General features: G+C 41.1%; 1 protein-coding gene across 7 annotated transcripts in view; it reads right to left on the reverse strand.

The window, feature by feature from the left end:
- GPHN (gephyrin) overlaps positions 1–27,448 on the reverse strand; it is a 1,154,395-nt gene that overhangs the window by 200,541 nt on the left and 926,406 nt on the right. For all 7 annotated transcript variants that reach the window (XM_029598877.1, XM_029598878.1, XM_029598879.1 and 4 more), the window contains one exon: positions 7,486–7,528. In XM_029598877.1, coding sequence (XP_029454737.1) covers positions 7,486–7,528 — 43 coding nt within the window. The remainder of the gene's footprint in view (positions 1–7,485; positions 7,529–27,448) is intronic.

Below are 27,448 nucleotides of genomic sequence, written 5' to 3' on the forward strand. Positions count from 1 at the left end.
CTCTTCTACCGTATGTCATATGGGCCTTAAGCTGCATCTCAAATATATGCGTGCAGACTTTACCCACATAATTTACACATATTTACCTCCCACAAGAGGGGGTTTTACATGTGTAAGTAGGGAGATTGTCGACATTCATGCAGCGATGAAATTTCCAGTTTGCACACTCTATCTGCAGGTCATGGAGACCCTCCTGGCTTTTCAGTCTTAATTCCCCCCAATTCATCCAGATGCACCACCTAGCCAGCATTTTACTTTTAAGATGTTTATGATCACTTACTCCAAATAAAGAGCAGTTGTAAATATATGCAAGTAATCTGCCAAATCTACACGCGTAAATCTCTTATAAAATAGCAACTTTCACGCATAAATGTTGCCCCCCTCCCCCCAGGAATGCCCCTGGACAGTACCTTTTTTATATGTGTAGATTTACTCATGCACCCGTACTTATACGTGAATGTTGTAGGTTTCTAAAATAGCATATAAGCAAGAATATGCTATTTACAAGCTTATATGCTGATTTTTACACGTGCAGCTTTTGAAAATCCAGCTTTAAGTGAACATGCCTCCGTTTCCTAACATGGTAACTTTCAAAGTGGCATGCAGGTACACATTCATCAGCCTGCACCCAGGGACGTGGTTGTTTTATAACATATGCTTGTATGTGCGCGTATGTTATAGAATAACCTGGCCACGTGCACATATGCACTGAATTTTAAGTGGTCGCTTGCATGTGCACGCAAATCCTGCTTGTATCATGTAAGTGGGGGAATTTTAAAAGGGACACATGCCAATGCCATTGCCAGTTTTCCCAGTTCATTCCCAGTTCACCCAGTTAAAGAAAAGGTCTTTCAAATCATCTTGGTTTAATAGCCTTCTGTAATAAATCTGCTGTTAGTTAGACTGCAGAGTAGCAATCTGATGTAGATCTGATGATATTAATGGCTCCTAAAGGAGGAGGAGTCAGAAATCATGTAGTGTTTCAGATATCGTCTTGCTAAGGAGTAGCAATCTGTAATGAATCTGATATAGTTGTGGGTGGATCCCTGGGCCGGTGGCAGATGACCACGCCCCCGGGAGGATATCCCAAGAGGGACCACCGGCTAGGCTTGAGTATGGAGACAGACACACACTAATTCTTTTATTAAACAGGTTTTTGAAAACCACCAGAGGTGGCAGTAATGAGTTGATATGCCCGGCAAGACTGTAGTCCCTCAGGTACTAGGATGGCTGAGCTGTTGAAAAACTGTAGAAAGTGAGTAGGCAGAGTTCATGAACAGAACTAGATGACAAGTCACATAAGGTCTCAAGGAAGCTCAGGAGCTGGAAAGATTTATGCCCTCGAGGAGCGAGTACCTGGTTCCAGGGAAAGCTCTGAGAGAGCGATGGTAACTCACAATTGTTTGTAGCAGCGATAGCTTCCAAGCAGTAGACGATCTTCAGAGTGTCCAGGAACATGGGCCCTCGAGGAGCGAGTACCGGTTCCTATCTGTAATCTGAAAGTAAAGAAAAGAGCGAGGCCCCCGAGGAGCGGGTACCTCTGGTAAGTCCGAGGAGGCAGAGTAGCTTGGGAGGAGTAGCCGAAACAATCCCCCAGGCAGAGTAGCTTTGGATAGCCGAAGCAAGTCCTTGCTAATTCAGTTTGTTAGCAAAATAGAGACCTTTAAATATTGGAAGCGGATGACATCATCTCAGGGGGACGCCCCCGAGGTTCGCGCTCTTGCTGGTACCTCAATCAGAACGCGCGCGCGCACGCCCCATGTCCTCAGACAACAAGGCGGAACTGCAATGTTGAGCCGGTCCAGGGACGCCGGAGGGAGACGGCATGGAGACGCCGCGGCAGCCAGCCGTCCATCAGACCCGGAGGGAGTCGCCACAGAGGCAAAGAGGGTGGAGTGAAGGCGTCGAGCAGCGACGGTCGCAATACCTTCCTTCCCCCCTGATAGCCCTGACCCTTAAAATCCCACTGATCTGCCTAGATTTTATTGTTTTATGACTTACACCTCATCCATAGCAGAAGTAAAGTTGCATGGCAGGGGACCCCGGCATACGCCAGTGCGCGAAAGTATTTATGTGCAAATTTCAGGTTAAAAGCCAGGAACGCCCATGCCCCACCCCTTTTTTAGAAGTTCCGAGATGTGCGCACTGTGGCATTTACGTGTGTATCTAGGTGGCTTTTGAAATCTGCTCAGTGCACGCTGTCCTGATATATTCATGCATCCCATGATTAAAGCGTGCATTGGACTTTTAAAATTTACCTTTAATAATTTCTATATAGAAACATGACTGAAAAAGTTTTAAAACTTGTCAAAAAGGTCATGCTTATAGCTGAAATAAGGAAACGATTTTCAGCTTCATACCCTTCTTCCACATTGACATCAGCGTATAAGTATGCTCACTGTAGTCCTTCCATCATTATCCAAATGTGCATGACATCATCCAGGGGAAGATGCATTTTGGAAACAAAATGGCTTAATTTCAACATGGGTGAGCCTCATTAACGCACTGTGTCAACTGGACAGAATTATCTTAAAACATCACATAAAATGGATTTGCATGACTCTTCTAAGATACACATACTACCTTCAAACTACCTGTTAAAGAACAGGTTGCAATTTTTATTCAGATTTTTTGCTATTTAATTTTAGGTCATACATTTTTCTAAGTCTCAGGTTTGGATGAATTGAGTCCAAAATAAGAATGAAATTTACCTTACAATTTTTACACATGAACTCTCAGGGCATAGTACAATTTGTTTTCTTAATTCCATTTGAAATACTACTCTCTTTCAGTTTCAAAAACACTTTGTTAAATGTTTTTGAAACACAAAAAGAAAGTATTCAAACACACAGGAGGAAGTTTAATGAGGGTTGCATTGTATTTTAATGTGTGACTTTGAGATATATGCAATTATAAGTAAGTATAGTTAAAGACCAGCATATATTTCCTTTTTGGCCTAATTTTTATATATTCCTTTTTTATATAGACTGCAGTTAATTTTTTTTTTTTTAGGTAGATAATTTAATCTTGTTTTTCCCATTTCTTTGATTTCTGCTGACTTCTAGCAGAAGTCCTGGTTTCTTCTGCCAGCTGATCTTTTACTTTTATTGTATATTATCTTAAGTTTATTATTACTTTTCTGTTCTGTGTGATAAGGATGTAGGGAAAGACAAGTTTTCTTAAGACACATGGTGGGATAGATAATCACAAACTAACAGTTAAAGGTGAATTTTAATAACCCAATGGGGTAGATTTTAAAAGGTTACGCGCAGGCGTACATGTGCGCATGCACACGTACACCCGATTTTATAACTTGCGCGCGCAGGCATGTGCAAGTTATAAAATCAGGGGTCGGCGCACGCAAGGGGGTGCACAATTGTGCACCTTGCACACGCCGAGCAGCGCTGCCTTCCCTCGTTCCCTCCCAGGCCGCTCCGAAACTTCCCTTCCCCCTAACCTGACCTTCCCACCCCTTCCCCCTTTCCTTCCCTAGCCCTACTCTAACCCCCTCAAAAATTTTGTTTTACCTTTTGTGCCTGCCGGCCGATTGCCGGCGCGCGATCCCCGGCACAGCGGAAAATATGGCCGCTGTGCCAAGAGCCTGACCCCGGCCCCGCCCAGCCCCCTCCCCGCCTCTTTTTGCAAGCCCCGGGACTTACACATGTCCCGGGGCTTTATGTGCATCGCTGGGCCTTTCTAAAATAGGCCTGGTGCGCGTAACCTTTTTAAAATCCAGCCCAATGTGTGCATTAATTAGGGGATACACGAATATGTTGGGCTCACATGCACAGAGCGAATTTTAAAAGCCACTCAGATAAGCATGTATCTCCCGCAGCGTGCATATCTCGAAAGTTTTCAAAAAGGAGTGGGGTGTGGGCGTGGTTTGGGCATGGGTGTTTTTTGGGTGTGAAGCTGAGAAGTGCGCGTAAATACTTACATGATCTGGTGCAAACTGAGGCTCCCTGCTGCATAGTTTTACTTCTGCTATGGATGATGTGTACGTTAAAAAAAAATAAGGAGAAATAGGCAGATCTGTGGGGTTCTATGGCTCAGGGATAACTGGGGGCATGAAGGCTATTAAACTAGGGGGGGGGGGTTTGGAGGACTTAGCTCTTAAATGGGTGAACTGGGGACGAACTGGTAAAACTGGGAATAGCATCGGCACACACCCCTTTTAAAATCCCCCAATTTATGTAATAGAAGTGACATTTGCGCATGGAGACATACACCCACTTAAAATTTGGTGCACATGTGCGTGCATGTGTTATAAATTGGTCGCATTCCTGGGTGTGGGTCAATGTACATGCACCAATGTGTGCCTGCCTGCTGATTTGAAAGTTACTGTCCCTATTAGTCAAAGGCTGTGAATATGTCAGAAGTATATGTTAGTGGTCATCAACTCATCAGAGATGGACATCTGAAATTGAAAAGATTGCAAAAATAACCTGTTGGTCTTTCATAGCACTGAATGTGTGACTTTAGTAAGTGAACTGTGTCAAATCCCAGACATTGGAAGCATCAGCTATTAGATGGCAAGTAAACTCTGCTGAATTGGAAAAGTTTCAGTATCTTGCATGAACAGTGCTGGTATGATGTCATGGAAAGATTTCTGCTGATTGAGCTGGGAAAGGCATAAGCAACTAAGACAGTTGCTGGAAGAACTCTCTCTTGAAGGAACTTACTTACTAACCAATTCACTTACACAGCTTTGCATAACTACATTAACAATTTACTGTAATACCAGTGCAATTATATCCAGCTTGAAGAGAGATTCACAGCAAAAGTAACAAGACTAACAGTTACATACACACAACTGCTGCAGCATCCATAAAATCAACAGCAGCATTAGTTGCAGAGAGAGGAACCTGAATGAGAGACCCTCTGGACATCTGGGATGAGACAGACAGCCGTTGGCAATTCCGAGTTCCAGCTTGTGGGTGAGAGATTTCCATAAAGGGTAGGATTTGTAAATGTTGGTTTTCTATTTAAAAACAGAGCTGATTACAAATTTAAAGGGCAGTCACAGGGAGTTTTAGGGTAACAGAATACCAAAAACTACCTTATGGTTTAGGGACAGTTTTGATTTAGACTGGGGTCACTGAGATTGAAGTACAGTGAATTGTTGTTGTCCAATGATAGGTTTAAGTCAGACAGAGAAATCTCATAATGATGTGTGATCATATATCTTCATTTAGTCTGCTATTATGAAATATATTTTGTTTATTCTTAGGAAGCTTTGTTAATAAATCTGGGTGACTTATCTTTTTCTGCCTAACAGTATGAGTCTATTTTTGTTGTGTTTGGTATAGGGTGCGGCCTTCAAATACACAAGGAGAAGTTTATACCTTGAGATTTGGGGATGGATTTAGGATAATTCATCAGGGTTTCTCCCCTAGTAGTTTACACAATGACCTTTTTGCTGCAGGTTAACTGTTTGTCAAAGGTCATCATAATTCCAAAGAGGCTAAAGGAAATTGTAGTACAGATTCATATTGTATTTATTTATTAATTTAAACATTTTTCTATGCCGTCGTTTGGTCGTGCACCATCACAACGGTTTATAGAGAGGCACATATCTTTAATGTTCAGCTTGGGGAACGCTATCTTACAAGGTGCCAAAATAGTTTTGGTTACATGTTTCAATAATACACTCTATATGAAAGTTGACGTGGATCTTATCCCTATGTATTCCCTCCTATCTTGATGAAAGTATAAGGAAAAAAAGGTCAATCTAGTTTGTCTGAAGACTCAGAATCTCTTGAGACGCCAGCATTCACAGCAATCAATGGTCATTTCTTAGGAAAAACATAAGCTTATGCATAGGTATTAGTTACAATGAATTAGGTGTAAGATACTTGGAATGTAATGAATATTGATGCATATTCATATAGAGTATGATATATTGACCATTGATTTGTACAGTGCTTGTCATCACTGTTTTAAACTCATTTATAAGGTGTGAAATATTACTGTGTCACTCAGCACTCTCATATCTTTTGTAGCTGCAGGTGGTATACGTTGTCTGTGCGTGCACGATCAGATAATAAAATAAAGAACTAAGCTAATTGCCTTCAGTTTCTTTAGAGATAAAAGATTTTTCTTTAAAGCTTTTAAATCGGTATAAACAGAGCAGCAGCCTGGCCAAGGGGCCTCCCAGGTAAATCCTTTTAAAGAGATTTTCCACACTATCTCCCTCCCACCCACATCTGTGGTATGTCCAGCCCAAATGGGAATGTAAGTCCTGAATCAGGCATTGAACCTTGCTCCCTCTACACGTCAGTGTGTGGCATTGCCACCAGGCTAGTCATTTATTTTTATTAAAATATTTTGTACCTCAAAAGCATTTCGTTCTCTTTCAACTACTAGAGATCACATAAAGAGGAAGACAGGTGACAATATCTGGAAAAGCTAAGAGAAATTGTGAAAGTAGTCAGGCATGCATAGATGGAAATGACAGAAAAGTAGTAAGTATGGTAAAACAAGCCTTTTTTTTAAAATAAGATATGTTAGTGATAGATGAAAGTACAAAAGTGGCATTATGAGACTCAGAGGTGATAAGGAGGAATATGTAGAGGATGACAAGGAAAAACCATAATCGCTTAACAACATGAAACCAAAAGGATTTGCTAAAGATAAATTGGTTCATTCTACTCCAAAATCAGTTTGGAAGCAGACAAAGCTAAACTGTCATCATACTGACAAAGGTCACCTCTTCTCCAGGCCCAACTGCATCATCTTTAAAGTGGACCTGGGTCCTGACTACCTTTCTGGACAGGAGATTCATACACCTTGCAATCATTTTGTGTTGTGCTGCAGTGTCAAGTCAAGAAGCTAGATCTCTGTTGTTGAAGCAAGAACAGTTTTAATTATTCCAAAAAATAAATGTTGAGATATTAGGATTCTGAATCCAACCCACAATAATGTGGAATTTCAGATTTAAGACTGGGTTATGGTAAGAATGGGCCAAGAGGACAAATCTAAGGAAGGGGCACCTATGTTGAACTTTAATCTTGAATTCCCAGTTTTGTGCATTTTAAGATCAACATCTTTTGGCAATGAATCCCTTATTATACAATGGAAAATTGTCCCTTTATAGCAATTTCCTATTTGCTTACATAGCTAAGATGTGAAAAGTAGAAGGACTTTTCGCTATTATGTGCTGTGTAGTATTACAATATTCCAGAATGTAATATTTAATGTTAGCAGGAAATTAAATTTTTTAAACAACCATTAAGAACAGAATCAACTTAAAGCAGTAAAATCTCAATATTTAATCAAGCAGTAGGCTAGCCTGCTTGTCTTACACTTTAAGATACCTGTGTTTGTTGTTCTAACACATTGCATATTACTGACAAATCATGGGAATAATGTTTCCATGCCTGCTGTAAAATGCGTGTAGAAGAGAATATTTTGAGCTATGTTTCCAGATAAGAGCTCAATTATCTTTCAGTAATTGTAAAATCAAGATGGCTGGGATATACTTACTGGCTCTAAGAATGTTCTCCTTACTGCTGCACCTGGACTGGACCTGCAGAAAAAGAGAAAGAGAGAGAGAGAGAAAGAGCATAGATTCTGTCAGACACCATACAGGGCGCCTAACATTCAGTGTTCTAAACTGAAAGGGCAAGCTCCTGAGACCTAGAGACAGAGATTTTATATTGCAATATGAGATAAATGGAATGTTGATTTTGATTCCAGGCCAATGCAATTGAATGTCGGACAAGGTTTTCATCCACCTCCATGTGTGACTTGTTTGGAATGTTCACCTCCTACTGCTTCTTTAAAAATATATATCATGACAAAACTAGCAGTCCTTTTACCCCAAAATAAATTAATTTCATCTTATTATAACAATCTTCTTTGAATAGGAGATATCCTGTCAGCTTTGCCTGTTTTTAACTCTTCCAGACATGTCTTTAATTAATAAATATTCTGCCATGCGTCTATTTTAAGCCATCAAAAAAAGGAATTTAAATTTCAAAGTGGTGTACTTATATAACAATCCATCCTAAACACAATATCTGAAAGATGGATTTCTAAACCATCATTTCTCTGAAACACATTTCAGTCTTTGAGTTGATTTTTACTTTTATTGGAGGTAGGGGAAGAGAGTGGAATTCTATTTTCTGTTAAACAACTAAATGTGCAACATTGAAAGAACAACAATTTTATATACAGTTTTAAGAAGAGTAAATTATAGATAGAAATATGTTTAAATACACTATTTAGTTCTACCTGGTAATAGTAATAGCTTTAGTCATTAAATTCAATTAGTTGTAAAATTTTAACATGTTCTGGTTATTTAAGTGTCATTGTGCCAGGAAATTATGCAGTGCAAAGCTGGGATCATAACATGTAATCTTCTTGCATGAAATTAGTACATCATTAGTGCTCAATAAAAAAAAATTATGCATAGAATTAAAAGTGTATGAGCAGAAGTCTCAAGGCATTTCTATTGGGAAACCTCTTCCTTCAGTTCACAGAAGCAGCCCCAAAAATTACACAAATGTACGTTCATGTGGTATGTTAGAATCTACTAAGTAATTCTGCTTTGTAATGGAACAATTTATGATGCTAATGTTGCAACTGAGAGTGCTTTATGGCTGTTCTCCCTGGAAGAAAAATAACGTGGTTACAGTTTAAATAATACGGGTAAAAGAAAACTAAAACAAAAAAGATGGCAGTGTTGCCTTTTGTTTGGTTCAGACTTGTTTTACCAGATCTAAAACCTGCAACAAATGTGTGCAACAAATACAGGAAATTTTTAGTTCAGCATCTCCTTGGTTTAGGGACAATTCTGGACCAAAAGCAAAGAAATGGCGACAAACATATGAAAGAAAAAGTAAGGTGAGATGGAGGGAGGCAAGAGAAAGAGAAATGCTATGCAGAAGAGATTCTCCTAGAAAGTGTACCAAAAAATGAATTTTGCTGGGCTGAATTAAACCATATAGAAAATAAAAGGGTGAGTGGATTCTTCTGTAAATTAAAAAGTGAGGCAGCAAATTGTAGCATGAAGTTAGTAAAAGACAACAGCATCTTAAAGAAGAAGAAGAAAAATAAAACAGAGAAAAACATAGATAAAAGGTGTAGCAAAGAGAAGCTAAGTGACAAAAGTGATCCAAAAAATGACACGAAAGCTACCAAGAGGAAAAAATGTTAGTGGACAAGACAGTGCTAAGGAAGAAGAATGGAAGTTGAGAACCATCACAACAGAGTGGTAAGGAGCTCGAACTCATAGCGCAAAACAATGTTTGCGAATGGAAGCAGCTCCTTTGGTCAATAATAGTTACTCTCGATTCGTAGCCTCTACTTCTCCTCAGTTCATCTTTTAGCCCTTCCAACCTATAGTGGAGCTATTGTATGGACAAAAACAAAAAAATGGTAAAGAACAGAGAAGCTCAGATTGTCGGATCAGTTTTTAAACAAATAATGTAAATGTGTAGACAGCGTATTTCTCTAACAGGGTCTGAATTACATTGCTAAGTAGCTTAAGCAATGGGCTCCATTAACTAGTGATTTCAGTTCTCTAACACACAATTAAAGGTAGTTAACTAGGCTAACCTATAGCAATTTTATAAAACTGAAATCAGCTTAGTTTTTGTCTTAATTTGTATAGAGTAGAAGGACTAACTTCTACATCATGTCAGCCATACAGGAACACTTCTCAGTTACCTTGGAGTTTAGTACTGAGGCTCTGCTGTTGAGGTCCCTCCAGGAATAGCCCTCTTGTCTCTATGAGTGCTAATTTTTTATTTTTCTTATTTGGTGTCAGCAGACAGAAGACTACTCTGTAATATAATCTGACAGCACAAGACAAACTAAAAACAGACCTGTTTAATTAAACCTAAATTTAAATACTTCCCCTTAAGAAAGTAAAGCAAAAATATAGAATGTTAGAATCTTTTCACAAATAACAAACTTAAGTACCCAGGTGATGCTCAGCATTTTTTCTATTATGGAAGTAAATTTCAGAATCTTTTATCAACCTAAAGGTGACTACACATCCAGCAGTATGCAAATACTGTAAACTGACTTGCAACTATTTGATCAACTGATACAGAAATGATAACCCTAAGGAATATAAAATAACCATTTACCAGTTCCTGCTAAAGTAACAGATAACTAACTTTGACATTAACTATGGGCAGGGGAAAAATACAGGTACAGAGAAGTGGCAAATTCTGCAGTTTTCAAGCATCTTTGCAATTTTTGGACTTCATCAATTATTTGCCTTAAATACATTTTCTGTGCTTATAATTCTTTTGGAATTTACTTTTTGGAAGAATTAGGTATAATGTGTGTACTGGATCATATTCCAGACCATTTATTCTCTCTGAAGATGAACAGAAAATTCAGAGATTTGGACCTTCAGCTGAGAGAAGTCAGATTGAGTGATTCTAGTCTGGAAGCAAAGAAATTCCAGATAAATTCTATAAGGCATTAGTCTAAACTAAATCTCCAATTTGTATGCATCAATTTCTATAGTGGAATTCCTGCTCTCAGACTGGTAACTCCTGCTCTCTAAAATATTTTATGTTTCATGGCATTTCATTATATCATTTGCATATTTCTAATTTTTTAAACAGAAGAGGAGTGGTTTAACGATAAGAGCATGGACTGGGATAATATTCCCTTTAGCCTTGTTTCGTTTATGCAGTAGCCACATGCTGACATTAGCTGTGATGACTTTCACCCCCTTGGTGGCTGAAGTGTTCTTAATGAATATGACTTGGATGCTAGCTAGATTCTGGTACATATATTATAAATAACAACGCAGTAAAAAGCCACATCCCATAAGCAACTCAGATGACAAGTCCTCTGTCTTATCTCACTATACTGCAATTTGTAGAGATAATAATTGAAACAGCTACATTTGTCAGCTGTTCCAATAAATGTTTTTTAGTTCCCACCTCCTTTTTATGCAGATAAGCTACAAGAGGAAGATACATCTGATGACATCAAATTTCAGCCTTATCAACAGGGACCCAGAATAACTATAGAAACATCATAGAACAGAGCACCAGACCTGGGCTTTTCTTGTAACTAAGTACATTACAAAGGTGACTTAACGGTGCATTAACAGGAAATCATCCATCTCATTGAGATAAATTCCATTATACATGGAGAAAACAAACATTTCAACTAAACTAAGTGAAAGAAAATACAGTGGACTTGCTAAAAAGAAAGAAAACCAAGATATTATGCTGTTGAATGGGACTATTATTCTAATACATGAGAACAAAAGAAATCAAACATCTAATTCTCTACATGGTCCCGTCCTACTACAGATCACACGGTTACAGAGAGATGTTTAGAAATAAAATAAATGTGTGAAACAATGGAAGCTCATGCTGCGAAACAAACAAAAACATGAATCAAAATAGCAGAAACTTTTCACCAAGATGATAATCTTTAGAAATAGTTATTGAAGCTACTTACCTTTAAAGTCATAACAAGATTAGCACAGTGTTTAAGTCAGCTCTTCATTATGGGAGGTGCAATTAAAGGCCATAGGTTTCGTTAAAATGAATTATTGCACAGAGAAGAGGTTTCCAGCCCAGTATGAAAAGCCAACTTTTCAAGAAGAACTTTTTCAACTCAAGTTTAAAAAACATTAAGAACAAATTCAGAACATGAATATCAAATGCTTTTTACTTAAAAAAACAAAACCAAAATGGATATTTTAGATAACATCCATTTCTTAACAACACATGACTATCAATAAAGAGCAAGATGTGATATTCATAATCTTTAAACATTTATGTGAAAAACATGACAATCTAACATTGAAAAAAGCATGCAAAATCTGGAACCACCCATAGAAACCTACAATGCGCACACAGACACGAGGGACGTGAACATTGGCTGAACTATGATGAAGGAAGCAAGATATGCCAAAGCGCAGCAGTGGTTAAAAATCTGGGGAAGTGAAATCTAATGAGAAACATCTTCCCTGCTGAAGATTATTTTCTGTATCAGAGAAGCCAATGGCTACAGTTCATAGCAGACTTGTATTTATACTCCTCTGTCCTTGGCAGAAAAGAAATGCTATGGCACTGTGCAGTGCAGAGATTCTTGCACCTTTCAGTGATTCACTGAAACAGAGGTTCAAAATCAAATGAATGTGGCTAAAAGGAGCTTGCACACCAAAAGAATTTATAGATGTTTAATTTCCACATAGTGCCAAACTCCAACATTTTGGTCTTGACAGAGTCTTTGTCAAGATCCTGTTGGGGTGGAAACACTGGATGTTTTCACAGGAGCTATGTGGGAATAAATTGTATCTATTGCATCTTTTGATGTGCCTCTCTATATAATTAATTTTCTTAAGGATAATGGACACAGAAGGAAATTGGGTCTTGTAGCATCTGCACTCATATAAACTAAGTATTGGTACTTGTTGCATACTTTTGTTTATTGGTGGCAGTCAACTTATACCTTAGAAATAAAATATAAAAAAAATCCTTAGAATGGGAAATCACATGTGGTACAGATGTGACATGGAAAGACTGTAAAACATCACAGGGAAAAGTCCACTAAGAAAAATGGAGTTTACTTATGACACTTATCAATTAAACATGACTGTATACAATAGGTTCACTGCCAACACACAATCCCATATGTCTAATTAGAATTATATATTTTAATAGATTCAAATATTGGGGTAATTTTCAAAAGGATTTACAAGTTTAAAACTGGATTTTAAATATGTAAATGCACTTTATGTGTGTAAGTGGGCTTTTGAAAATTGCAACAATATATGCCATTGAATTGTCAATAAATTTTACACGCGTTAAGTGCACTATAAGCACACAAATGGGCTTTTGAAAATTACTATGATAGTATGTTACATTTACACTCATAACTCCTTTGAAAATTACCTCCACAGTTATAATCGTTTTCACTATTCAGCTGGCACATGGGCACAGAACTACATGTATCCAAGGGCTCATACTGACAAACATGGCCCACTCTCAGCCAATCGCATTGTTTTATAACAATTAACACACATTAAATTACAGGGTTCAAAAAAGATAAACAATGGACAGCTGTAATACAACAGAATTCAAATGAGGTGCCTTCACTTGCCACAGGACTGAAATGTATATATCTGGAAGATATTGTTTATATTTATTGCCAATCATTTCTCCTCAAAAAAAAAAGCACCGACTGCATAAATTACTGAAGTTCACGTTCACTGCTCTTCATGTATAACCATGTTCCAACTATTTTAATTTTCTTGAACTAGCTGATGTACTCTATAAATTAAGATTTATTACACAAATCTGCTTAGACAGTTTTAAGTCTTAAATCTTTCAAGTTCAGTCCTCTCTTGATTTGCCAAAGGCAACGATGCTATTGAATAACACCCATATAAATATGATCACTGATGCCCAAAGAACTGTCTAAATTTGTGTTAAAAACATTAGTGCATGTATAGAAACCAGTAGAAACATACCTCTGGAACGGACTCATTTTACCCTTGTTGAATTTAAGATTGTATTTTATTTAACTACACATTTCTTTTTCACTGAAGAGGTCTATATACTAGGCTGCAATATTTTTCCCAGAGAGGAAAATACCAAAAGATTCACTAAATAGTAGAATTGAGGTACTGCAGACTTAGGAATCCTGTGGTATATTTCCTGGCAGTGAAAAGTATCGTCCTGATATTTCTGGGGAAATTTATCTACACTCCCTGACGTGCAGCTAACTTTTGATCAAATAATGCAGTTTGCAAATTTTAAGGCAAGCCACGCTATTTGACGTTCATGCTATTTGCCTAGTAATATATCTGGATACAAATCATCTTATTTTAACATCCACATTGTGCCGGCTATTTCAAGTGTGGGAGAGATAATGCAGTTTTTTTTTTAAATGCTGCTATAATCTGTGCATTAAGACATTTACTGCAAGTAAAGGCTCAATGCAGCTTAGGAAATGACCCCCTATATTAGGGTGAAGTACAAATTTTTTTAACAAGAAATAAAGCATAAAATACAACAAAAACCATAAAAATAACAACCTAATACAAAATAGTGAAAATCAAATAATAATAATAATAATAAAAGCATATAAGAAAAAAGAAGACATGACAAACTCAATTTACCCTACGTGTCTAGACATATATAGAAGTCCATATTCAGTTACAGTCCGGATAGAAAAGTTAGGCCTAGATTTATCAAAATGCTATAAATATAGCGAAAATAGCGCCCGCGATAAAAAGGTTGCGGTTAGGCTAATTTTGTGTCTACCGCAACACATAGGTAACGCAAGGCGCGTTATGTTATCGCGTGGTGCATTATGTCAGCACATGCAACGTCATTTTACACGGCTAGCATTGATTAGTGCGTGGTGTGTTATTTTTGCAGTTTATATATCCCGGCTTCCTGCAGCTGCCTATATGAAGGTATGTCAGGCGTGGGAAAGAGAGGAGAGGAGGTGAGTTGTTGGATAGCAGTTGGAGTAAGAGTTTAGCTAGTGATTTCTGAGTGCTGTGTCCTTTGTTTGTGTTTCTCATCTGTTTCCCTGTTTGTCTTTTTCTGTGTGTGAAAGTTTTTGTTAGTTTGTCACATTTGTCTGTCAGTCTTCTTTTGTGGAGGAGTGAGGAGGAGTGGTGGTGATAGAGTAGTGGAAGAGTAAGAAGGAGAGGTAGTGGAGTGGAGTGGAGGAGTGGTGGTTGTATTGAGGAGGAGTGAGGAGGATGAAGTGTGAAAGGTGTAGGGAGAGAGGAGAGAAAGTGGGAGGAGAGGGCAGGAGTGCTAGGAGGAGTAGGAAAAAGGGTAGGGACAGAGATAGAGACAGGAATAGAGAAAGGCAGGAGGGAAGGGATAGGAGTAGGCGGGAGGGGGAAGGGGATAGGCAGGCGAGGATAGGCAGGCTACGGAAAGAGAGAGGGCAGAGGGGAAGGGAGTTTGCAGAACAGGGGCAGGAGGGGGAAGGAAGGGAGGGGAGAGGGGAGTGGGAGGGAGAATGAGGAAAGGGAGGACACCTCTCTGGAAGCAGAAGTGGCACCTCCTTCTGGCAGCCAGGAAACAGGACGCCCTCATCTCAGGGCTATCAAGTTCAGTGTGCAGGACAATGAGATGGTGATTGCAGGGGTCCTGGAGCATTATGCCATGCTGTTTGGTAACCGTGCAGCCAAGACCTCAAAGGCACCAAGAGCCAGATCTGGCGCAACACAGCCCAGGCCATCTTCAGGCACAGTGGTGTCCAAGGCAGCAGGGAGCAGGTGGCTCACAGGTACCAGGCTATCAAGGCACAATTGAAGGCAAAAGTGGTGAGCCAAAATATATACTATATATCGGACTGAAAGAGGAGCCCTTTGTTCCATCATCCTCACACCCATGGAGGAGCGCCTCGTGCAGTGGCTGGGACTGGATGTCTTCAAAGGCATGGCTGAGCAGCTGGACACCTGCAAGCTGAAGCTGGTAAGTTCATCTCACCTGTAAATTTTATTTTATTTATTTTTAGATTTTTATATACCGGTGTTCCTATATGAAATAAAGATCACATCGGTCTACATTGAAACAGAACATGAAAATTGCCAAAAGGCATTACATAGAACAAGGTTATGAAACTTGGAACAGTGTACATAAGTTCAAAATTTAACAATAACGTTGTAACCTTGATGACCAAAAGATAAAGGAGAAAAAAAAAAAAAAAAAAAGACTTAAACAATTAAGTTGACAGGTCTTATTGAGCATAAAAATTATAACGTATAAGTGAGAAAGTCTCAAGTGTCCTGCAGCAAGAGATTAGATACCGAAGTAGGTAGTGGTATGGAAAATGGGGGTTTGTGAAGAAGATATGTTCTTGCTGGTTGGAGGGGAAAAAATGATGATCATGGTCCTGGAAAAGCTTGGCTAAAGAGCCAGGTTTTAAGTTTTTTTTTGAATGAAGAGTGGCAGAACTCAAGCCGAATGGCCAGGCTGCATGGTTGTACACATCATTTAGCATAAGATGCTCACAATGCTCAAGAGGCAAAGTGCGCCTCTGATGCCAAATGCAAAATGGATACTTGCTACCTTTGGTACTTATGTCTTATTCTTTGTTTTCACAACTCTTGCCCACAAAGCTTTCAGTCTCAGCCATCAAGCCCCAGGGACCAGAAGCACACCAGCCCTTTTTACAGAGGATCTTGATGATGGATGTCCAGACCCAGGTGAGCAAGGAGGAGGAGGAGCAGCTGCAACAGCCTCAGGAGACTATGCAAATGCTTCAACCCCTGGGGTTCAGCCAACCCACTCAATGTGTCCCTCAACATCTCCGGCTTCATGGAGGAACCCAGCCTGGACTGGGAGCCAGCTGATGCAGCATAGCCTCAAGTGAGCACACCATGGCACCAGCCTGAAGCACCAGGCCCTTGGCAGGAGCAGCCACATTTGGAGGCCAGAATTTCAAGACTCCACACCACCATCACAGCTCCACCACTAGCACTGGCAATACTCCCGGTGCCAGCACCAACAACATCCTCACACCAACAGAGGAGTTGCTGCACGAGCACCTGGACCAGCTAGATAGGAGGCATGGGGTACACCTCTGCCAGATACGGCCTGAGCTAGTGCGCCTCAGGAGGGCTGGGAATAGGCAGAACCAAGCCCTGTGGGATCAGACTGCCAGACACATGCAGGATGTAACAATGCTGTCCACATCAATGAATAGTAGGACCAACGTGCTGACGCAGATCCTTCAAAGGATACCTGAGCATTCACCCGCATCTTCCCAAGTATCACTGGACTCCACACCCCACAGCAGTCCCTGGCCTGATAGACGCCTGAGGGGTTGGCCCCCAAAAGACATGCCCCCCCCACAAGTGGCAAACTACGCTGTGGCAAGGGGCCATGAAGAAGAAAAGGTGGTGGCATTAAATGCCAAATAAGAAGAGTTGTAACAACAATCCTGGATGGGCCCCTTTACAGAGTTCCTGTGCCAGCTAGATGGAAGAAGCCTGCTGGGCCCATCCTCACTATAGAGTTCTGTGCCGGCTAGATGGAAGAAGCCTGATGGGCTCGTCCACACTACAGAGTTCCTGTGCCAGCTAGCAAAAGGGATGGTCTATTGTCTGCCATTGTGGTCCTGCAGCCTGGCTCTAAAGCCCTTCTTGATACTCTGCCTGTATTCCATCCTCCTTGATGCGGCCTCCAGTCACGGTCCAGGTGCTGCTTCTTCTCATCATGTCTCATCTCCTACTCCTGATGCTGGTGTCTGTCTCATCTCATCTCAGCTCATGCTGTGCTGCCTCCATGCCGCTGTTTCTCATCTCATCTCAGTTCATGCTGCTACTACCTCCAGGCTGCTATGTCTTCTCCTGGGCTTCTTGCCTCCATGTTGCTGTGTCTTATCCCAGTCCTCAGCCTCCATGCTGCATTCTTTGGTCCTGGTCCCGCTGCCTTCTTGCTGAACTCTGCTGCCTTGACCCTTAGACTCTCACCCTAAGTGCACTCTTTCAACATGGATTGTGTGGGACCTTTTCCTTGCCATCATATAGTAAGACTGTTATCTGCTCCAACATTAGAGCTGTACTGTAGCTACTGGGGGTGCCACTTCCGCTTTCTATGTTCTTTGTTGTAATCATGATTGTGCCAAAAGGATAAGATGCTAAGCCTGTATATGTAATGATGCCATTTCAAACAATGTATGTACAGGTCTACACAGAATATGCTGTTCAGTTTTACAATGTTTTGTGCTATTTGCTATCTTTTCCTTACAGAATATGATTACCAAAGATGTTGGCTCTATTTCAAACAGTGGACTACATGTGTTTGCTAATAAAGTGGTCACTGGTTTGAAAAATACACTTTCTGATTGGATCATTTCATTGTGTGATTTTTGTCTTAACGGTTTACTAGGTACCAGGTTTGCCATCCATATGACCCTGCTTGCTAGAATGCCCTTGCACATCCTAACTAGCCAATTATATATCAGGCAAGAGCACATGGGCTAGGCCATACAACTGAATGCTCAGTGTATGCTCTTAAGGAAGACAGCAAGAGCTAAACAAGAATCTCATTACTGGGGATCTTCAGTATTGGCTCCTGTTGTCTTCTTCACACAGCATACTCTTAGCTAATTCTAGGTTACATGGGCCTGTATGTGAGATGGACACTAGCTAGCTAGTATTCAGCTCCATACACTGTCTGGTACAATAGGTGTGCAAATGTTTGGCTATAGGTTTAGTAGCTATGTCTTCACTCTATGGGGGCCCAATAGGTTATACAGCTATGTGCCGGTCACAGTGGAGTGATAACCCATTAACCTCTTCCATAGTGAAGATATATCACCTCTGACAATACAATGGCCCTTCTCTCTGGCTATGGCACAGAATGCTCTCATTACATCACTCACTTTGTCAGAGGCCTACTTAAAAGTGACTCATGGCCAAGGTGTGGTTGATTTGTAGGGAGCTGAAATGTACAGCTGTAAGTGTCTGGCCCACAGACATGTAGAGTTTGTGTGGGGTTGAGGGGTGTCAGCTGTTGTGTAACAACTAGGGAGGAGGAGGGAGGGAATAGTGTTGTGTAGAGAATGCCCACAGGCCAAGAGCAGAGGCCTAGAGGGCTGCTGCTGCTGCTTGGGACCACGCAGACTTCCACAGACTGGCCGGCACCCCTGTACTGGCTTGATTTGGGGATCTGTATAATACGTGTAAGGTAAGGATGACCTTACAGGTAGTATCCAGATCCGAAAGGCAATTCCAACAGTCAGCAAGTACACAGTGGCGGCAAAGGGAAAGTTTGGTTAGTGGCAAGTAAAGTGCCAAAAGTGTTAAGCTAAACCTGTCCCCTATATTCTACAGCAGATATGGGCGCACCACCTCAATGTATGCATAGTAAATCTGTTGATCTACATATGGAAGAATGCAGGTAACCCTACCCTGCCAGCATATATAAATGACAGAGCGAGTGTCAAATGATGCGGCCTGGGGTGGGGTCAACTCTCTGAGGCACCCTTCGCGAGAGTGGAAGCACTGGATTACTGGTGTCCAAAGGCAGTGTGTGCAAAATGTATGCATATATTCTGCATGCTCTGGGGTATGCATTGGTGTGGTAAGGGAGGGACCTTCGAGTGCAACGGCATTCCTAGACACTGAGACTGACAGAGGCTAACATAGCACGTCACTCACCAAGATGCACACTGACACACATATCTACTGAGTACTGACTACCTGTAGTACTTCATGTAACTACACATGGCCAATACATATGTTCCCAGACTGTTTGTCATCAAACAACATTGATGTCTGTGGCAGCCTGTCACTAACTGCTAATGAGGTAGTCTGAGTCCTTACTCAGCACAGAAGATTATCTATACCTGGCTGCATAAAAGACATCTGTCAGAAGTATATATGAAATGTAATTTGTCTGAGGTACTGACATGGGCTCTTCAAGGCCTCAGGTGACATTAAATGTGTGTCTTGCAAAAGACCAATACAGAAAGGGCATAAGCCATCATGCCAACCACATGAGACCTCTGGGAACAGTAGGCCTATACATTCAGCACTATAGCCTGTTTATTATGGAGGCAGCTTGTAGGCTCCTGAAATCATCAGCTGACAACAGTTTCTCTAGCTTTTATGCTATACACACAGCTGTTCATTGAGAGTCTATCAGCACACCTGCCCTGCTCACCACTAACTGTAAAAGTGACAAATACCACATGAGGCACAGCGTAGAGGACAGCAGCTCTTCCAGATTTCTCACAAGTCCTGCCAGCCATGTGGATCAACAAGGGCCTGCAACCATAGAACCATGGAAAGGTGGGGGGTGATGTTGGAAATGGAACTCTCTCTGCAAGGTGTTCGATCCAGGTATGCTCAGCCTATGTGCTTTAAGGGAGGCTACAGATAGCATTAGGACTGTAACTGATACTAGCTATCGCCTCAAGCAAACTACTCTGCATATTTTCTGGGAACATACATATGTAGATACAGCAGCACCACATGACTATATGTGAGCTACAATGGCCAAGGGCCTTGCAGCACCCTGACATCTCCATATCTGACTAAGGCTACCTGTGACGGCTCAGTCAAAGCCAGGAGCTTTCTAACACACCTTAGTGTTGGGTTCTATGATATAAATATTTGCTTAGGAGAGATGTGGGTGCTCTTAGTCATTAGAAACTATATAGTGATGGTGATATTTCAGAGGTGACTGGAAAATACAAATGAAGGCAGGACACCATCTGATTCCCAATCTTGCCTTCACACAGCCGGACCTGCATCCTTGTGTAGCCTTCCTGAGAAGCTAACTGAACCTATATGATATCCCAATGGCCAAGGCTCTCACCTTCTGCACATAATCATTAAGAAATAGCCTAGCTAGGTTTAGTAGGGTGCATCTTTGTATGGGTGCATGCAACCACAAAGAGGTATGCTAGCTTGGAAGGACCTGTGAGCATTGTGAGAATGGCACCATGTAGCACAGGTGCTTTACCCGAGGCTGTTAAGAGAAGGCCTGCTAGATGAGCACTCTGATGTCAGCATTAGGATTGCCAACTGCCTCCCGATTTTGAGGACAGGGTAAGAGATATGCTTCTTTCTGGATTCCATCTCTGGCTTTGTGTTTGTGGCAAACACAGCATCCAGTATCCCCCAACAAATAAACTTGCCACACACATAATGGTTTTAGGAATCTAGGCCAAGTAAGAACAGGTGTTTTTATTAGCTCAGGAGGGTCTGGTAAGTGTGTCTGATAGAATACCTCTTTTTATCATATGCAATAATCGCCTTGATCCATGATAAAGACTGTGGGAGTGCAAAAAAAAAAAAGCTGTAGTTATTTCTGGAGTTAAGTTCCGCATTAGTATGTGTTATTCTATTGCATTCCACGCTAACAGATCCTAATTTCCATAAACTCTGCCCAAACTCCTCCCACTGTAATATTAATTTAGCTGGCTAACTAATGAGTTAGCCGGCTAAATGCTTTTGAATATGGACCTCATAAATAATAGCATATCTAATTCATAAACAAAAATCACATATAAATTTCACCATAATAGACACAAATAACCAATCTAATATACAACAAAATATTAAAATATAAAGCCAGGCTAGAAACAAAATTAAACCATAAACAGTCCCACCTCAGTCGAATGCTCTCATAAAAAAGCCCAGTTTAACTACACCAACATATTAAATAATTATCTGTTAGCCTGATCTCCTTCTGAAGAGAGTTCCAAAGTGTAGGTGATGCATATGAAAAGGTCCTACTTCTTGTTCTAACCAAGTGAAATCCTGCTAATGAAGGCATTGATAACAGTCCCTCATTTGTAGAACATAAGACTCTTGAAAGAGCATAGTGCTACAAGAGCTTCCCTAAATAAATGGGGTTTATATGTAGGGATTTGAATGCAGGGATAGTAACTGTCAAACTAGATTGTGTGCACACATTTGCGCACATACATTGGCCGGCACCCAGGTATGTGGTCATTTTATAACATAATGCGCACATATGCATGCATATAAAATAGCCTAGCCACGCGCATGTGTGCCAAATTTTAAATGGGTGCACGCAAATTCCGCTTCTACTGCATAAATCGGGGAATTTTAAAAGGGGCAAGTGCCAACAACATTTCCAGTTTTATCATTCATCCCCAGTTCATCCACTTAAGAGACAGGTCCTCCAACCCCCACTGGTTTGATAGCCGTCACTCACTCCAGTTAGCCCCAACCCTTAAAATCTGTTCATTTTTCTTTAAATTTTAACTTACATTTCATCCTTAGAAGAAGTAAATTTATGCAGCAGAGGGCTTTGCTACAAGCTGGGTTACATCAGTATTTATCGCACATCTTAGGTTCTTGCCCCGCAATGCCCATGCCCTGCCCAGACTAAGCTTGCCCCCTTTTGAAAACCTTCAAGATTTGTGCACTGAGGGAGTTATGCGCGTATCTCGGCAGCTTTTAAAATCTGCCCAGCGCGCACAAGCTTCGTACATCCCTGATTAATGCATGCATCGGGCTTTTAAATTTCACCTAGAAGCCAAGCATTTTAAATTGGCAGTGAAAAGGAACAGGATGTCAATGTAGGTTACTTAATAAAGGGGCAACATGGTCAAAGACTACTTCCAATGACAAGTAATTGGGAATCCCCGTCTCTGGAGAAATTTCATTGTGACATGTATCTTGGCACAGTGCCTGCAGTATTTTACTAACAACAAATCTGTCAAATTGGCAATCTGTCTGTAATATATACTACAATCATTTGCTTCTATTTATAAGGGTAAAGAAATTTTACTTTTGTTCTTTTATTGGTTCTCTTTGACATAGTTACACACAGGCCAATACAGTAAAGGTCGTGGGAGAGCGGGCGAGCGCCCGCTCTCCCGGCGCGCACACAGGCCACTCTCCTGTGCGCGCGATTCAGGGGGGACAAACATGCAAATTAGGGCTCGCGGTAAAAAGAGGTGCTAGGGACACTAGCGCGTCCCTAACGCCTCTTTTTTGACAGAAGCGGCGGCTGTCAGCGAGTTTGACAGCCGACGCTCAATTTTGCCGGCGTCGGTTCTCAAATCCGCAGACAGCCACGGGTTCGGAAACCGAATGCCGGCAAAATTGAGCGTCCGGTTTTCAACCAGCGAGCCACGGGCCGATTTAAAATTTTTTTTTAAATTATTTTAAACTTTTAGGTCCTCTGACTTAATATCGCCATGATATTAAGTTGGAGGGTGTACAGAAAAGCAGTTTTTACTGCTTTTCTGTACACTTCCCCGGCACCAGCAGAAATTAACACCTACATGTTCTGGGACATGTACTAATTTCTGAAAGTAAAATGTGCGGGCGCTATTAGTTTCAGGGTTGTTGGATGCACATTTTCGATGCACTATTACCCCTTACTGAATAAGGGGTAGAGCTAGCGCGTTGAAAACGCACGTCCAGATGCGGGATATCGGCCTGACAATGTTTTCTCAAATCTCCAGATTGTAAACCCCAAACTAAGAATAAAATATGCAGTCATTTTTTATTAATTCTCACTAACTATAAGAGTTGCCTCGACAAAAGGCTGATTTCCCATGCTATGCCTTTGGGAATACCTCGTGCTAATTCAGATTTTGTGGCTAGAAGGATAACATAGTAACATAGAAAATGAGAGTAGATAAGGACTGCGAGGCCTATCTGGTCTGCCCATTCCTAATGCAATACTGGAAAGCTTACCCATCTCAGGCTTTCCTCTCACATTCTTGTATCTAAAGACCCTCTGTGCTTATTTCATGCTCTCCTGAATTCTATTTTGACTTCCACCAACTACACTGATAGTTTGTTCCATGTATCCACCTCTTTTTCCATAATGGAATATTTATCTGAGTCTAGCCACCTCCACCCTCCTGTTCTAGAATTTCCTTTCCATTAAAAGTATAAACATGGTAGGATCAGAGCTATGAAACTGGAAGACCCAGATTCAGATCCCATTTCACCATTATGTCTATGATTTAGCACATAACCTTCAGCTAAACCCTTCCTTTGTTGTTTGCAATCTTTCATTGCTCATCACAGTGCGATAGACTGGTGTATTCAATAATTAGTATGCTCTATCTCAGAAGTGGATGCTTACTTAGTAACTATCATAGGTAATATCTTCTCATTTTCACAGAAGTAAAAAATAGCCATGGATTATCAAATGCTTAACTGCATTACTTATTGTGTTCAAGCTCTCTTTTGATGTTTGCTTGCTCTCGAATTATTTGTACGTGCTGTCATTCTGTCCTTCCTGATGCAGCCATTGTGAAACACAGACTGTGTTGGGGGACACCCTTGGTCTGTCTTTACACTCTAATTGAATGATTCCCTGACATACCCTTGTCTTGGACATTAAAAAACTTACTTTCAAAAGAGTTTGAGCTGTTGAGCTTGACTTTTCTGATATCACAGATCAGAGTATTATAGGATTATACTTCTGGGTGTTTTAATTGCAAATTAACACAATACTTATATGGTACCATACAATATTCGATTATGGGACTTCAAATAAAAACAACATATATCCCTAGCTTTTTTATAATCTTCATTCCCTCCCTAATTTATCATAATCATCCTGAAACCTTCCCTTTCTCAGAAAACTTTGGGTAGTCCTGGGGGAATTCTGTGCTACTTTGGAATGCAAAATTTGTGCAGAATTCCCCCTTTCCACATATTTCCTCCCTTGCCTCGCAGAATCTGCACTGCAGCTGAATGCTTCTCCCTTCCGAATGCTCTGCCGGAAGAGGAAGAAAAACCGGAAGCATCGTTGGCACGAGTAAGGTTTATCACACATGGAGAGCAGAACCATCGCGGCACGGGTACACGCACAGAGAGCGGAGGCATCGCAGGCGAGATTCCTGCATAGACAGCAGAGGCAGCGCGGCATGGGCAAGGTTAGCGAGCTGCACTGAGCAAAGGCCAAGACCCTACAATCGGAAGAGGGGGGGGGGGATAGAGGAAGGGGAGGAGAGAGAGGAAGAGAATGAGGGAAGGGGGAGAGAGAGGGAGGCGCGAGATGGGGAGAGAAAGAGGAGGAGGGAGAGAGGGGGAAGAAGGGGGAGGGGGAGAAAGGGAGGTAGAGAAAGAGGGAGAAAGAATAGGAAAGGGGAGATAGAGGGAGAGAGGAGGAAGAGAGGGAAAGGAGGAGAGTGAGAGGGGAAGTGGGAGAGTGAGAGGGGAAAGAGAGGAGAGGAAGTGGGAGAGTGAGAGGGAAGGGGAGAGAGAGGAGAGAAAGGGGAGGGGGAGAGTGTTTCTAGTGGGAGCTCGAGGTATGAGGGGAAAACAGGTGAATGGGGACAGGGGCAGAGGTCAAGGGGAATTCATATTTCCATTTGTTCTGAGCCAGTGCCCTGGCACTAAACAGCTGAGTGGACTCTGACTTCCCCCACAGAGGTTGCATTTAACCAAACATCATCTCCTGCTGCACGAGTCCAACCCCATAGCAGCAGGAGATGTTTGGTTAAATGCGACTCCTGCTGCTGCATGTGAGGCTTGGAGCTAGCTTTCTGATTCAGGTAGTGGCGGTGGTCATTGTCTGCTCAGCTGTCCAGTACCGTGCGTTGCTGCCCCTGGCCTAGAGCAGGTGGAGATGTGAATCCTCCTTTGACCTCTGCTTCTGTTCCTGTTTACTTCGTCTTATGAAAATACTGAATTGCACTGAAAAGCAGAACAGTTTTTAAATAATATTGTGTATTTCGATAAATAAATGTGAATTTTGTAGAATTTAGAAAATGTGTGCGCAGAATTTTCACATTTTTTTGCAGAATTTTCTGGTTTTTTGCGCAGAATTCCCCGAGGAGTAACTTTGGTTAATGAATTCAATGGTGATTTAGACATACCAGATTTTCCAGATCACTGCAGTGAAAAGTAATTATATATTACATTTTATTAAATTGCTACATGGATTTTAATATGTAGTTTTCAGACGCAGGTTTTGTTAAATATCCTTATTAACTTCTACAGGAAGGTAAAGCATGTCAGCAAAGCACTAATGTACTTATATGAACAAAACCCTCACAAAGTTCAAGGGATGCAATCACATACAAAGTAAGTTTCACATACAAAAAGGAAGGGGTCCAAAAACCACAAAGCTGTGTTGAAAAGGTCAAACAACCACACTCTCATGCTGACCACACTGGTACCCAGATAAACCATACCTTGAAAGTGACGCCACTGCAAAATTCTTTTCAGTGCTTATTGGGTCTGTACACTCCTGTCCAGATACAGTTGAAAGTATACCAGTTCAATAACCTGCATATGGGCGGAATTTTCTTGTAGCTTCTTTAAGAGCCATTTCGTGATTTTTGGACTTATTTCATTTTGCCTGTGACACTTTCCTTTTTTTATGTGTGAGAATTTTTTCCCCTTTATAGGTGCATTTCATTTGGCCAACTTCTCAGTTTATATCATATTATTATTATAGTATTATTTACCACCCAAAATGAATCTGTATGAACAGTGCAAATAATAAAATAAACAAGTAATAAATGAGACATCAAATACACTGACTTGGAAATAGAACCTTTCTATTCTCACTCTTTACTGCTGGACTTAGGACAACACTTAGTGCTAAGCCACGCATGATGCCACACAGGCCATGGATCTCATGTCAAAATATGGGCCGGATTTAAAAATCTACGCGCGCGGCCTACATTTGTGCGCTACCCGGAGCGCACAAATGTACGCCCGATTTTATAACATGTGTGCGCAGCGCGCTCATGTTATAAAATCCGGGGTCGGTGCGCGCGGGGGGGTGCACACTTGTGCACCTTACGCGCGCCGAGCCCTAGGGGAGCCCGAATGCTTTCCCTGTTCCCTCCGAGGCCGCTCCGAAATCGGAGCGGCCTCGGAGGGAACTTTCCTTCCGCCTCCCCCCACCTTCCCCTACCTAATCCACCCCCCAGCCCTACTAAACCCTCCCCATACCTTGCCTGTCTCTGGGAATGCCCCCGCCCCACCCCTTTTTTCAAGCCCCGGGACATACGCGCGCCGCTGGGCCTTTTGAAAATAGGCCTGGCGCGCGTAGGCTTTTAAAATCTGCCCCTATATGTTTAAGCGACCTTACTGTATTTATGCTAAATGTCTTTCCTCACAAGATGTATATATATCTTTCACTGTGCATTATATAGAATAAAAATAAAGTGAATTTCAAGAAAGCTGGAACAAGAATTAAGAGTTGATAATGAGTTATAAAACAGAAGCAGTATGAAAATGTTAGTACTAGAAATGGTTTAAAAAAAAACAGCTAAAACTTTCTTACCTTCTATATTTTCTACAGTAAACAAATGGTTACCATGCAAAAAGCTTAAATAAAACAATTCAAACAGTGAAAATTCAATTTGACCATGGAGGCCAAAACGGAAGGTCAAAGATAGGAGTAGATGCCGTAAGAAGAGCGCTAAGAACAGAAGAAACTACAAAGAACTGGGTGGCAGATATGAATCAGTTGATATAGGGCCAGTGCCAAACTGATAGATCATTGTTAATGAGGGTTTGTAATGTGACAAAGGATAACTAATGGCTGGTATGTTAAATGAAGTGAATGCTGCACTGTGATGAGCTGTAACAATGAACAGAACATATTTTGCTTAAAAAAAAAGTGATATGGAGTCAAGAGGGTTTACGCTGACAGTTAAAATGTTAAATCATTCCAGTAACAGGAGACAGAATAAGGAATGCTTTAATTAAATGGGCTTGAAAAGCATTTGATTTTGCTTTTCATACAAGTGTTGGGGATAAAGAATTATTTTTACATCACTTTGCTTCCAATGAATGTGACCATCTACTGAAACTGATACCTATGAGGGTGACCATCTGCTGAGACATTTTTATCTTGTCTAGGTTTTTCCAGTATGTTCTGGGACATGTACTTGCAGGCCATGTGATGAGGAAAACACCAGTCAGCGCAATTTTTGGAAAATGGTGTTGACCAGGCCCAGAGCTTGGGGATGCATTTTAAGGTATGGAGTAGTGAGGGAGACAAAGGAGAGGCAG

Source organism: Rhinatrema bivittatum, chromosome 4 (genome assembly GCF_901001135.1).
Source record: "Rhinatrema bivittatum chromosome 4, aRhiBiv1.1, whole genome shotgun sequence".
In the NCBI taxonomy this organism is placed as follows: Eukaryota; Metazoa; Chordata; class Amphibia; order Gymnophiona; family Rhinatrematidae; genus Rhinatrema; species Rhinatrema bivittatum.